Source organism: Gavia stellata, chromosome 27, assembly GCF_030936135.1.
Source record: "Gavia stellata isolate bGavSte3 chromosome 27, bGavSte3.hap2, whole genome shotgun sequence".
Classification (NCBI taxonomy): Eukaryota; Metazoa; Chordata; class Aves; order Gaviiformes; family Gaviidae; genus Gavia; species Gavia stellata.
This window is the reverse complement of record NC_082620.1, coordinates 1840664-1854654: the sequence shown is the minus strand read 5'-3', so window position 1 is coordinate 1854654 and position 13991 is coordinate 1840664. Positions and strand designations below refer to the sequence as shown.

General features: G+C 58.9%; 1 protein-coding gene across 1 annotated transcript; it reads left to right on the top strand.

The window, feature by feature from the left end:
* Positions 1-1695: 1695 nt before the first annotated feature.
* On the top strand, positions 1696-12816 carry RCC2 (regulator of chromosome condensation 2). The gene is made up of 12 exons (XM_059829962.1): positions 1696-2013; positions 6230-6323; positions 8055-8198; positions 8328-8459; positions 8600-8688; positions 9003-9117; positions 9382-9548; positions 11149-11329; positions 11436-11541; positions 11659-11731; positions 11872-11949; positions 12457-12816. The coding sequence occupies exons 1-12, from the start codon at positions 1696-1698 to the stop codon at positions 12559-12561; spliced, it is 1602 nt and encodes a 533-aa protein (XP_059685945.1). The 3' UTR covers positions 12562-12816.
* The last annotated feature ends 1175 nt before the right edge of the window (positions 12817-13991 follow it).

Sequence of the window (13991 nt, the reverse complement as noted above, 5' to 3'; positions counted from 1 at the left end):
CCCTTTTCCAACCCCCCGCCACAAATCGTCCCATTGCAACCCCCCGTTGCCCCCCACTTTCCAACCCCCCTGGCACCCCCCCGTGCAAATCCCCCCTTTGCCCCCCCAAAACCCCCTTGCACCCCCACTTTGCAACCCCCCCGCAAATCACCCCATTGCAACCCCCCTTTGCACCCCCTCTTTCCAACCCCCACTGCCCCCCCACTTTCTAACCCCCCCTTTGCGCCCGCCCCCCTGTGCAAATCCCCCCCTTTGCCCCCCCTTTCCAACCTCCCCTTTGCACCCCCCCCTTTGCCCCCCCACTTTTCACCCCCCTTTGCACCCCCCGTGAAAATCCCCCCATTGCCCTCCCCTTTGCACCCCCCCCAGTGCCCCCCCTTTCCAACCCCCCTTTCCAAAACCCCCATTGCCCCCCTTTTCACCCCCCATTGCACCCCGCCAGTGCCCCCCCTTTCCAAACCCCCCATTGCCCCCCCTTTCCAACCACTCCTTGCACCCCCACTTTGCCAGCCCCCTCTTTGCCCCCCCTTTGCACCCCCCAATGCCCCCCCTTTCCAACCCCTCTTTGTCCCCCGTTTGCACCCCCCCCTTTGCACCCCCCCATTGCCCCCCCTTTCCAAACCCCCCCTTTGCCCCCCTGCACCCCCCAATGCCCCCTTTCAAACCCCCCCTTTCCAACTCCCCCTTTCTAACCCCCCCTTTTGCCCCCCCTTTCCAGACCCCCTATTGCCCCCCCTTTGCACCCCCCCTTTGCCCCCCTTTCCAAACCTCCTATTGCCCCCCCATTGCCCCCCCTTTGCCCCCCCTCTTTGCACCCCCCCAGTGCCCCCCCTTTCCAAAGCCCCCCATTGCGCCCCCTTTCCAACCCCCCCATTGCCCCCCCTTTGACCCCCATTGCCCCCCCCTTTCCACCCCCCCATTGCCCCCCTTTCCAACCCCCCCTTTGCCCCCCCCTTGCCCCCCCCAATGCCCCCCCCTTTCCAAACCCCCCATGCCCCCCCCTTTGCACCCCCCATTACCCCCCCTTTCCAACCCCCCCATTGCCCCCCCCATTGCCCCCCCTTCCCCCCCATTGCCCCCCCCTTTGCCCCCCCCTTTCCCCCCCATTGCCCCCCCCATTGCCCCCCCATTGCCCCCCTTCCCAACCCCCATTGCCCCATTGCCCCCCCCATTGCCCCCCCCTTTCCCCCCCATTGCCCCCCCTTCCCAACCCCCATTGCCCCATTGCCCCCCCCATTGCCCCCCCCTTTCCCCCCCATTGCCCCCCCTTCCCAACCCCCATTGCCCCCCTTCCCAACGCCCATTGCCCCCCCTTTCCAATCCCCCCTTTGCCCCCCCCTTTGCCCCCCCTTCCCCCCCCATTGCCCCCCCCATTGCTCCCCCCTTCCCCCCCCTTTCCCCCCCCCATTGCCCCCATTCCCCCCCCTTGCCCCTCTTTCTCAACCCCCATTGCCCCCCCCATTGCCCCCCCCTTCCCCCCCCCATTGCCCCCCCCCTTCCCCCCCCCATTGCCCCCCCTCTCCCCCCCCATCTCTCTCCAAGCGCTCTTGGGGGGTCCCCCCTCGCTCCCCCCCCCTCCCCGTTCCCTCTCCCCCGGCCCCGGGCGCGGAGGGCGGGCGGGGGGGGGGGGGCCGGGCCGGGCCGGGCCGGGCCGTGGCGGGCGGGTGACGGCGTCGCGGCCCGCGGGCAGGCGCCATGCCCCGGAGGAAGGCGGCGGGGCCGCCCTGGGACGCGGGCCCGGGCAACGGGGCGGCGAGGCGGAGGCCCGGCCCGGCGGCGGCGGGAGGGCGGCGGAGGCCGAGGCCGGAGCGCGGCGGCGGCAGCAGCGGCGGCAGCAGCGAGGAGGAGGCGCCGCGGGAGCGGCGGGCGCGGGCCGGCAGCCCCGGCGGGAGGCGGCAGGGCAGGCCCGGCGGGGCCGGCGGCGGAGCGGGGGCCGGGGCCGGCGGCGGAGGCGGCGCGGGCCGGGGACAGAGCGTCGTTATCTGCGAGCCCGAGCACAGCAAGGAGCGCATCGTGAGCGGGGCGGCGGGAGGGACCCCCCCTTTGCGCCCCACTGTTGAGCGCCCCCCCCCCCTTGTGCCCCCCCCTTGTGCCCCCCCATTGAACGGCCCCTCTTTGCGACCCCCTCTTTGCGACCCCCCTTTGAACGACCCCCGTTGTGCTCCCCCTTTGAGCCCCCCCCTTTGCGCCCCCCCCTTTCCACCCCCCCATTGAACGACCCCCCTTTGCGCCCCCCCATTGCGCCCCCCATTGAACGACCCCCCTTTGCGCCCCCCCTTTGCGCCCCCCCTTTCCACCCCCCCATTGAACGGCCCCTCTTTGCGCCCCCCTCTTTGCGACCCCCCTTTGAACGACCCCCCATTGTGCTCCCCCTTTGAGCCCCCCCCTTTGCGCCCCCCCCTTTCCACCCCACCATTGAACGACTCCCCATTGCGCCCCCCCATTGCGCCCCCCATTGAACGACCCCCCTTTGCGCCCCCCCTTTGCGCCCCCCCTTTCCACCCCCCCATTGAACGACCCCTCTTTGCACCCCCCCTCTTTGCGACCCCCCTTTGCACCCACCATTGAACGACCCCCCTTTGCGCCCCCCCCATTGAACCCCCCCCTTTGCACCCCCCCTTTCCACCCCCCCATTGAACGACCCCCCACTGTGCCCCCCCCGTTGCGGCCCCCCCCTTGCACCCCCCCCCTTTGCACCCCCCCATTGCACCCCCCCATTGAACACCCCCCCATTGCGCCCCCCCATTGAACCCCCCCCTTTGCGCCCCCCCTTTCCACCCCCCCATTGAACGACCCCCCCTTGCACCCCCCCATTGCACCCCCTCCCCTTTGCATCCCCCCCTTAGCACCCCCCCTTTGCACCCCCCCTTGTGCCCCCCCATTGAACGCCCCCCCTTTGCACCCCCCCATTGAACCCCCCCCTTTGCACCCCACATTGGACACCCCCCCTTCCGCCCCCCCTTTTGCGCCCCCCCTTTTGCACCCCCCCAACCTTGCGCTCCCCCGATTGCGCCCCCCCCATTGCACCCCCCCCTTTGCACTCCCCTTTGAACCCCCCTTTGCCCCCCCCTTTGCAATTGCGTCCCCCCCTTTGCGCGCCCCCCCATTGCGCCCCCCTTTGCGGTCCCCCATTGAACCCCCCATTGCGCCCCCCCCTTGTGCTTCCCCCATTGCGCTCCCCCATTGCACCCCCCCTTGCCCCCCCACTGCACCCCCTAATTCAACCCCTGTTGCACCCCCAATGCACCCCCATTGCGCCCCCCATTGCCCCCCATTGCACCCCCTTATTGCACTCCCCTAACGTCCCCCCCGTTGCACCCCCACATTGTACCCCCGTTGCACCCCCCCATCGCACCCCCTAATGCACCCCCGTTACACCCCCACTTTGCAACCCCCGTGTCCCCCCAATTCCATCCCTCAGTGAACCCCCCATCACGCCCCCTTATTGCACCCCCCCATTGCACCCCTTAAAGCACCCCCATTGCACCCCAATAATGCCCCCCTTAATGCCCCCCCTTATTGTACCCCATTAATGCCCCCCAATACACCCCATCATTGCCCCCCATTGCACCCCAGCACACCCCCTTAATGCACCCCCACCGCTCCCCTTCATTGCACCCCTTTATTACACCCCCACGCACCCCAACACCCCCCAGTGCACCCCCTTATATTTGCCCCTTCATTGCCCCCCCCGATGTACCCCCAAAAAGGCACACCCCCTTCACCGCCCCCCATCGGGGCGCTCCCGCGTTGCCCCCCCCAAGAGTTTCACCCCATTTGCACCCCCTAAATCACTCCCCCAACTCCATCCCCATAGTGGGTACCCCCAAATTGGGGGGGGTACCCCCTTTTCCAGCCGCTAGCCCCCCCCTTTTGTCCTAATTCCTGCCGAGGGGAAATCCCCCCCCCCTTTTGGGTTGATTTTGGGGAATTGACCCATTTGGGGCTTTTTTTTTTTGGGGGGGTGGGGTGCGGAAGAAACACCCAGGTACAATATCGGGGTGCACAAGCGGGGGGACCCCCCGCCCCACTCCAGCCTGCACCCCCTTTGCATCGCTCCCGTTTTCCCCCTTTTTTGGGGGGCACCCCCCCATGTCCCCCCCATTCCTGATGTCCCCTGTGTCCCCCCCATCCCCCGTGTCCCCCCCATTCCTGATGTCCCCCCCGTCCCCTGTGTCCCCCCCGTCCCCCACATCCGCTGTCCCAGGTGTCCCCCATGTCCCCGGTATCCCCCACATTCCCCGTGTCCCCGATGTCCCCCACATTCCGCATGTCCCCAATGTCCCCCGAGTCAGTGATGTCCCCCCCCAACTCCCAATGTCCCCCACATCCCCCATGTCCCCCACGTCCCCCACACCCCCCAGGTCACTGATGTCCCCCACATTCCCTCTGTCCCCGATGTCCCCCATACCCCAATGTCCCCCACATCTCCTGGGTCACTGATGTCCCCTACGCCCCCTGTGTCTCCAATGTCCCCCATGCCCCCGATGTCCCCCACATCCCGCAGGTCACTGATGTCCCCCACATTGCCTCTGTCCCCGATGTCCCCCATGCCCCCGATGTCCCCCACATCCCCCAGGTCACTGATGTCCCCCATGCCCCTGTATCCCCAATGTCCCTCGGGTCATTGATGTCCCCCACATTCCCTGTGCCCCCCATGTCCCCTATGTCCCTCATGTCCCCTGTGTCCCCCACAGCCCTGTGTCCCCCGGGTCACTGATGTCCCCCACACCCTCGGGTCACTGATGTCCCCCACATTCCCCATGTCCCCCATGCCCCCTGTGTCCCGATGTCCCCCGTGCCCCCTGGGTCACTGATGTTCCCCGTGCCCCCTGTGTCCCCCAGGTCACTGATGTCCCCCACATTCCCCGTGTCCCCGATGTCCCCCGTGCCCCCCCCGGTCACTGATGTCCCCCACATTCCCCGTGTACCCGATGCCCCCTGTGTCCCCGATGTCCCCGATGCCCCCCGTGTCCCTGATGTCCCCCGTACCCCCTGGGTCACTGATGTCCCCCGTGTCCCCATGTCCCCCATGCCCCCCGGGTCACTGATGTCCCCCGTGTCCCCATGTCCCCAGTGCCCCCTGGGTCACTGATGTCCCCCACATTCCCCATGTCCCCAATGTCCCCCATTTCCCGATGTCCCCTATGTCCTGATGTCCCCTGTGCCCGCTGTGTCCCGATGTCCCCCGTGCCCCCCATGTCCCCGATGTCCCCCGTGCCCCCCGGGTCCCCATGTCCCCCGTGCCCCCTGGGTCACTGATGTCCCCCGTGTCCCCATGTCCCCTGTGCCCCCTGGGTCACTGATGTCCCCCGTGTCCCCATGTCCCCCATGCCCCCCGGGTCACTGATGTCCCCCGTGTCCCCATGTCCCCAGTGCCCCCTGGGTCACTGATGTCCCCCACATTCCCCATGTCCCCAATGTCCCCCATTTCCCGATGTCCCCTATGTCCTGATGTCCCCTGTGCCCGCTGTGTCCCGATGTCCCCCGTGCCCCCCATGTCCCCGATGTCCCCCGTGCCCCCCGTGTCCCCATGTCCCCCGTGCCCCCTGGGTCACTGATGTCCCCCGTGTCCCCATGTCCCCCATGCCCCCCGGGTCACTGATGTCCCCCGTGTCCCCATGTCCCCAGTGCCCCCTGGGTCACTGATGTCCCCCACATTCCCCATGTCCCCAATGTCCCCCATTTCCCGATGTCCCCTATGTCCTGATGTCCCCTGTGCCCGCTGTGTCCCGATGTCCCCCGTGCCCCCTGGGTCACTGATGTCCCCATGCCCCCCGTGTCCCCATGTCCCCTGTGCCCCCTGGGTCACTCATGTCCCCCGTGTCCCCATGTCCCCCGTGCCCCCCGGGTCACTGATGTCCCCCATGTCCCCGTGTCCCCATGTCCCCCGTGCCCCCCGGGTCACTGATGTCCCCCATGTCCCCATGTCCCCATGTCCCCTGTGCCCCCTGGGTCACTGATGTCCCCCGTGTCCCCGTGTCCCCCGTGCCCCCTGGGTCACTGATGTCCCCCGTGTCCCCATGTCCCCCATGCCCCCTGTGTCCCCATGCCCCCCGTGTCCCCATGTCCCCTGTGCCCCACGGGTCACTGATGTCCCCCGTGTCCCCATGCCCTACGGGTCACTGATGTCCCCCGTGTCCCCGATGTCCCCCGTGCCCCCTGGGTCACTGATGTCCCCGTGTCCCCCGTGCCCCCCGGTCACTGGTGCTCTCCCCGCTCCCCGCAGAGGCTGGAGGGCTCCAGGTGCCGGGGGCAGCTCCTCATCTTCGGAGCCACCAACTGGGACCTGATCGGCCGCAAAGAAGTGCCTAAGCAGCAAGGTGAGGGGCTCCAGCGGAGCCCAGCCCCCGCCGCCTTTTAATTAATGTCTTTTTATGCTTTTATACTTAATTTTTTTTTAATTACTATTTTTGGGGTTTTTTTTAAACCAGTTGCATGTCGTCATCTGGGATGCGGGGTGCGCTGGGTGTCCCGCAGAGCAAAATAAGGCGCTGCTTGGGTTTTGTGCCTTTATATTTAATTCATTTTTTCTGCTTATTCTTAATGCATAAACATGTAATTAAGTTTTAATTAATTAATCTTTTTGGAGGGTGGGGGTTTTTTTACAGTTGCATATTGTAATCTGGGCCCGAGCTTGGGGTGCAGGGAGCACCGGATCTCCTGCAAAGCAACGTTCCTCGTTTTTTATGCATTTATATTTTAATTATTTTTTCTTTGAATTTTTCTGCATTTATGTTTAATTGTTATTTTTATTAACTAATATGTTTGGAGGCTTTTTTTCCCAGTCGCAGAGCGTAATCTGGGCCAGAACTTGGGGTGCGCTGGGTCTCCTGCATAGCAAAATAAGCGCACTGCTTGCTTTTGATGCATTTTTATTCCACTAATTTTTCTCCTTATTTATCGGCGTTTATATTTAATTGCTAATTTTATTAATTAATATGTTTGGAGGCTTTTTTTTCCTGGTCACAGAGCGTAATCTGGGCCAGAACTTGGGGTGCACAGGGTCCCCTGCATAGCAAAATAAGCGCACTGCTTGCTTTTGATGCATTTATAGTTGATTAATTCTTCTGCTTATTTATCTGCATATATATTTAATTACTAATTTTATTAATTAATATGTTGGAGGCTTTTTATTCCCATCGCAGAGCGTAATCTGGGCCAGAACTTGGGGTGCACAGGGTCCCCTGCATAGCAAAATAAGCGCGCTGCTTGCTTTTGATGCATTTATAGTTGATTAATTCTTCTGCTTATTTATCTGCATATATATTTAATTACTAATTTTATTAATTAATATGTTGGAGGCTTTTTATACCCATCGCAGAGCGTAATCTGGGCCACAACTTGGGGTGCACAGGGTCCCCTGCATAGCAAAATAAGCGCGCTGCTTGCTTTTGATGCATTTATAGTTGATTAATTCTTCTGCTTATTTATCTGCATATATATTTAATTACTAATTTTATTAATTAATATGTTGGAGGCTTTTTATTCCCATCGCAGAGCGTAATCTGGGCCAGAACTTGGGGTGCACAGGGTCCCCTGAAAAGCAAAATAAGCGCGCTGCTTGCTTTTGATGCATTTATAGTTGATTAATTCTTCTGCTTATTTATCTGCATATATATTTAATTACTAATTTTATTAATTAATATGTTGGAGGCTTTTTATTCCCATCGCAGAGCGTAATCTGGGCCAGAACTTGGGGTGCACAGGGTCCCCTGAAAAGCAAAATAAGCGCGCTGCTTGCTTTTGATGCATTTATAGTTGATTAATTCTTCTGCTTATTTATCTGCATATATATTTAATTACTAATTTTATTAATTAATATGTTGGAGGCTTTTTTTTCCATCGCAGAGCGTAATCTGGGCCACAACTTGGGGTGCGCCGGGTCCCCTGCATAGCAAAATAAACAGCGCTTCTTGCTCTTTACGCCTTTATATCGAATTACTTTTTTTCCGCTTGTTTTTCACGCCTTGCCGGTCAATTCATTTTTTTCCTAACTCATGGATTTATTTTGGGGTTTTTTTCCCCCCCCTTTTTTTTTTTCTCCCCTCCAGTTGCCTATCGGAATCTGGGCCAGAACTTGTGGGGGCCGCACAGGTACGGCTGTCTCTCAGGAATTCAGGTGCGGAGCGTCGTCTCGGGTCCCTGCGCCGCTCACAGCCTGCTCATCACCGCCGAGGGCAAGCTCTGGAGCTGGGGTGAGCGGCGGGGGGCACCCCAAAAAAACGCCCCCCCCCCACCCTTGGCTGCAGCCCGCCGTGCCGCCGGCGGGCTTCGTCCTCCCGGGTTTTTTTTTTTTGCTGGCAAACCGGGCGGTTTTGGGTTAGGTCGCAACGAAAAAGGGCAGCTGGGCCACGGGGACACGAAGCGGGTGGAAGCCCCGAAGCTCATCGAGGTGTTGGGGGGCGAAGCCATCGTGCTGGCAGCCTGCGGCCGCAACCACACGCTGGCGCTTACAGGTCTCGAGGACGGGGGGGGGGGAAAAAAAACCTCACATTTTGCCCAAATTGTCTGAAATCGGCCCGTTTTGCCCCAAAAACACCACTTTTTTTTTTTCTTTCTTTCTTTTTTTTTTTTTTCCCCCGGGGGTGCGTTGTAGAGAGCGGCTCCGTGTTCGCCTTCGGGGAGAATAAAATGGGGCAACTGGGGCTGGGGAACCAGACGGACGCCGTGCCCAGCCCTACGCAGGTATCGCCGCTCCTTTCCCCGCTTCCCCTCCTGGTTTTGGGGGTGAAAACCCAGCAGATTTGGGGGGTTTCTCATCGAAAAGAAAAAAAAAACCCACCCCAACCCTGGCAGAGCCCAAACCCCTTTAGGAGGCGAGAGCATCGCTCTCGGGGAGGGATTCTTTGCAGCCGCCGCGCAAATAAACGCAAAGAGGAATTTAAACCCCAAACCCCGGATTTGAGGATTTGGGGGGGGTTCCCCGCGGGAACCGCGGGGTTTTGCCTTTTTTTTTCCTCCTTTTATTTTCCGAACCCGCTTTTCCGCTTCTCCCGCAGATCATGTACAACGGGCAGCCCATCACCAAACTGGCCTGCGGGGCCGAATTCAGCATGATCATGGATTGCAAAGGAAACCTCTACTCCTTCGGGTGCCCCGAGTACGGGCAGCTGGGTACGCCGCTTTTTTGGGGCGCTTTGCTGGGATTTTGAGCTATGACAGGCTTGGGGGAGAGGAAAAAGGGTCCCTGCCTCAGTTTCCCCCATTTGGGTGACCAAAGCATCCCTCCTCTTTACCTCCAGCGACAGTAGCGGGGCGGGAGCTGCAAATAAAAAGGGGGTTGCAGGAGGAAGGGGGGGATTTCTGCAGCTGGCTCGGAAATAACGGGGTGTGTTGGAGGGGGGGACGCCCCGTTTTCATCCCGCCGCTCGCCCGCAGGGCACAATTCGGATGGGAAATTCATCGCCCGGGCGCAACGGATAGAGTACGACTGCGAGCTGGTGCCGCGCCGCGTGGCCATCTTCATCGAGAAGACCAAAGACGGGCAGATCCTGCCCGTCCCCAACGTGGTGGTGCGGGACGTGGCGTGCGGGGCCAACCACACGGTAGGCGTGAATGTTTTGCGCTTAACCGTAAATCCCCGCAGCCTGCGGCGATTGCTAAGGATTTGCAGCGTGCGTGTAGGGGGAAACGTTTGCAGGAGCGTTTAAGGAGAAGAGATTTGCAGGGTGAGCGTAAGGGTAAAAATCTGCAGGGCGCATTTCAGGCCAGAGGGTTGCAGCGTGCGTTTAAGGATAAATATTTGCGCGGTGCATTTAAGGCTGAAGATTTGCAGTGTGCATGTAAGGGTAAACGTTTGCAGTGTGCATTTAAGGCTAGAGAGTCGTAGCATGCATTGGAGGATAAATACAGCGTGCATATGAGGATGAATATTCGCAGTACGCCTTTAAGGACGGAGGTTTGCAGCGCGTGTTTTAAGGCTAAAGTTTTGCGGCGTGCATGCTAAGGATGAAGATTTGCAGCCTGCGTTTAAGGATTAAAATTTGCAGCGTGCATATGATGATAAATATTAGCAGTGTGGGTGTAAGGCTAAAGTTTTGCAGCATGCGTAGATGTGTAGAGATGTGCAGCGTGCATTTGAGATTTGCAGCGTGCATTTACAGGTAGAGCTTTGCATTGTGCATATAAGGATAAAGATTTGCAGCGTGCATTTAAGATTTGCAGCGTGCATTTACTGGTAGAGATTTGCATTGTGCATATAAGGATAAAGATTTGCAGCGTGCATTTTAGGATAGAGACTTGCAGCGTGCGTGTCGGGATAAAGATCTGCAGTGTGTGTTTAAGGATGAATACTCGCAGGGTGCATGTAAGGCTAAAGATTTGCAGGCTGCATTTAAGGATTGAGGTTTGCAGCATGCATTTAAGGATGAATTCTCGCAGCACGCATATAAGGGTGGAGATTTGCAGGGTGCGTTTAAGGATAAATACTTGCAGGGTGCATTTAAGGACAGAGTTTTGCAGGGTGCGTGTAAGGATCAAGATCTGCAGGGTGCAGTTAAGGGTCAAGATTTGCAGCATGCGTATGAGGATAAATATTTGCAGTATGCCTTTAAGGACAGAGATTTGCAGCATGTGGTTTTAAGGATAAAGTTTTGCGGCGTGCATGCTAAGGATGAAGATTTGCAGCCTGCATTTAAGGATTGAGGTTTGCAGCGTGCATTTAAGGGTAAATACTTGCAGCGTGCATTTAAGGGTAAATACTTGCAGCGTGCGTGTGAAGGTAAGTATTTGCAGCGTGCATTTAAGGATGAATACTTGCAGGGTGCATGTAAGGCTAAAGATTTACAGCATGCATGCTAAGGATTAAGATTTGCAGCGTGCGTTTAAGGATTGAGGTTTGCAGCGTGCATTTTAGGACACATCTTGCAGCGTGCGTATGAGGATAGAGATTTGCAACGTGCATTTAAGGACTCATCTTGCAGCATGCGTATGAGGATAGAGATTTGCAGGGTGAGTTTAAGGCTACAGATTGGCAACGTGCGTTTAAGGACAGAGATTTGCAGGGCGCGTTTGGCGTTCGCAATACGCACCCCATTCGATGCCGTTTAATTGTGGCTGCTGCGGCTTTCCCTGCGCTGAGTTGGTCAGGTCTCAGCTGCTGACAGCGCTGGGGCCGGGGTGGGGGAACCGTTTCTCCATCCCCAGCTGGTCCTGGACTCGCAGAAGCGCGTTTTCTCCTGGGGATTTGGGGGTTACGGGCGGCTGGGCCACGCCGAGCAGAAGGACGAGATGGTGCCTCGGCTGGTGAAGCTCTTCGACTTCCCGGGGCGCGGGGCGGCGCAGATCTACGCCGGCTACACGTGCTCCTTCGCCGTCAGCGAGACAGGTCGGCATTGCGGCGTTTCCAAGCGAACGCGGCGGTATTTTGGGGGGGGGACAATGCATGCTCGGGGAGGGTGGCGTGGCTTGACGGGCGATGTCGGGGTTTGCAGGCGGCTTGTTTTTTTGGGGTGCCACCAACACCTCCCGAGAGTCCACCATGTACCCCAAAGCCGTGCAGGACCTCTGCGGCTGGAAAATCCGCAGCCTGGCCTGTGGGTAAGTCCCACCCCCCGCAACCCCTCCAATTTCCCGGATTATTTTTGGGGTGCAGCTGCCAGTGGGGATGTCGGGGGGGCGGGGCGCGGGGTCACCCTGCCTTGCACCCCGCTGCAGGAAGAGCAGCATCATCGTGGCGGCGGATGAGAGCACCATCAGCTGGGGTCCCTCGCCCACCTTCGGGGAACTGGTAAGAAGGATTTACCGGGGACCCCCAACCCCTCGACACCCCAAAACGCCCCCCCAGCCGCTAGCAGAAGGGACCGGCTGCTTCCCCCCGCCCCTCCCACGTTGATTTTCCCCCCCCTCTCCATGGGATGCACTTGCCAGGGCTACGGGGACCACAAGCCCAAATCCTCAACGGCCGCCCAAGAGGTGAAGACCCTGGATGGGATCTACACGGAGCAGGTGAGGGGGGGACCCCGCCGGAGGATGCTGGAGGGAGGGCGCGTGGGCCCCCCCGAAATAAATACGGTGGTTGAGGCGGTACGCAACTTATAACACCCATGGGATGTTGGAGGGAGGGCATGCAGGCTCCCACCCCTTAAATAATTATTGTGGCTGAGGCCGTACACAACTCATCACACCCATGGGATGCTGGAGGGAGGGTGTGTGGACGCCCCCCTGCAATGGCTGAGGCTGTACGCAACTCATCACACCCATGGGATGCTGGAGGGAGGGTGTGTGGACGCCCCCCCTGCAATGGCTGAGGCTGTACGCAACTCATCACACCCATGGGATGCTGGAGGGAGGGTGTGTGAACGCCCCCCTTCAATGGCTGAGGCTGTACACAACTCATCACACCCGTGGGCTGCTCGAACACGGTCCTGGATAAAAGCTGGGGTGGGGGGGAAGCAGCGGGGAACGAGGCACGTGACCCCGTGCCTCAGTTTCCCCCCTCCGCCCCCATCCCAGGTGGCCATGGGCTATGCCCACTCGCTGGTGATCGCCCGCGACGAGAGCGACGCCGAAAAAGAGAAGCTCCGCAAGCTGCCCGAATACAACCCCCGCACCCTCTGAGGGGTTCCCCCCCTCCGCCGGGACCCGGGGTCCCCCCCAAAACCCCGCTTTTCCAAGCCAGCCGCGGTTTTAACTACCTGTTCTCCCATTTCCAAAGCCTTGGGGGGGTTTATTTCCTCCCCCCCCGGCTTTTTTGAGCTCCCGACCGTAGCAGGACCTTTTGGCACGTCCAGGCTTAGTGTTTGGGGGGGGTCTTTTTATAATTATTTTAATTTTATTTGTATTTTTCTCCATCGCTTTTTATTATTTCCCCTTTTCCCGGCTACAAACATCCCCGGCCGTGGGCTGGGGGTAAAATTGGGGACCTGAAGCAGCTGCAAAACACCTTTTCCCCCTCCCGCCCCCCCCAATATTCCTATTTTTGGGGGGCTTTTTTCCCCAAATACCCCCCCTCGCTTTGAGCGCTATAATTGCATTTCGGGGCTCCCCTCCCCGCCGTCGCAGCCCTCGCCCACCCCAGGGAGATCTCAGGGATGAAGAGGGGAGCCCGAAAGCTTTTGCTCGGAATTTTTTCTTAATTTGTTTTAATTAGTATTAATTATTTCCGCCTGGTATCGGCCCGGAGTCCCTCCTGCGACGCTGTGCACTGTGCTGGAGAAACGAGGTGCCTTTGCGAGCAGAGCCCGGCTCTGCCTCCGCGCAACCCCAGGGCGATTCGGCTTTGGGTGGTGTTGGGGTTTATTTTATAGGTTTTTTAATTTTTTTTTAATTTTTTTTTTTTTTTTTTTAACAATTCGTCGGGTTTCTTTCGAATTTTTCGATGCGTTTTATCGGGTGGTTTCGGAAAGCTTTGCCGCTCTCCCCGCCGGGTCGCGCTGGGTGCTCGGGGAGGGCGGCGTTGGCGCCCGTTCGGGGAGTTTCGCAGTTAAAAAAAGGGGGTTTTGGGGGTTTTATTTTTATTCTTATTCGCTTTGGGGTTGGGGGTTATTTTGGGGGATTTTTTTGGGGGGTGTGTGTTAGAAAATACCCAGGACAGGGAGAGCAGCTGGGCGGAAAAGGCAAATATTCCGCTTTTTTTAGCAATATTGGGGTTTTTTGAGGGGTTGCGGCACGAGCGGATGCCGCAACCCCACTAAAACGGGGTGAAGAAATCACCCCAAACCCACTTTTACTCCAAAAAAAAGCATCATTTTGGGTCATCTGCCCACCAGAAGAATATTTTTAGGAGGAGGCTCGAGGAAGAGGAGAACCCCAAACCACGAGACTCTCGGAACAACTCGTCCTTTAGCTGCGCGGGTCCTGGGTTAGTGCTGTAATTGTCGTCTTCACGGGGTTTTTTTATATTTCTTGGAGTAAACGTTTAAATAAACGACGTCATTGTGTACGCCCCTCGCGCCGCTCGCTCTATCCACCCGTTTTTTTGGGTTTTCATGTAAATTTAATTAATTGACCCAAGGGGAGGTGCGCGGGGGTGCTTTTTCCTCCCCGCC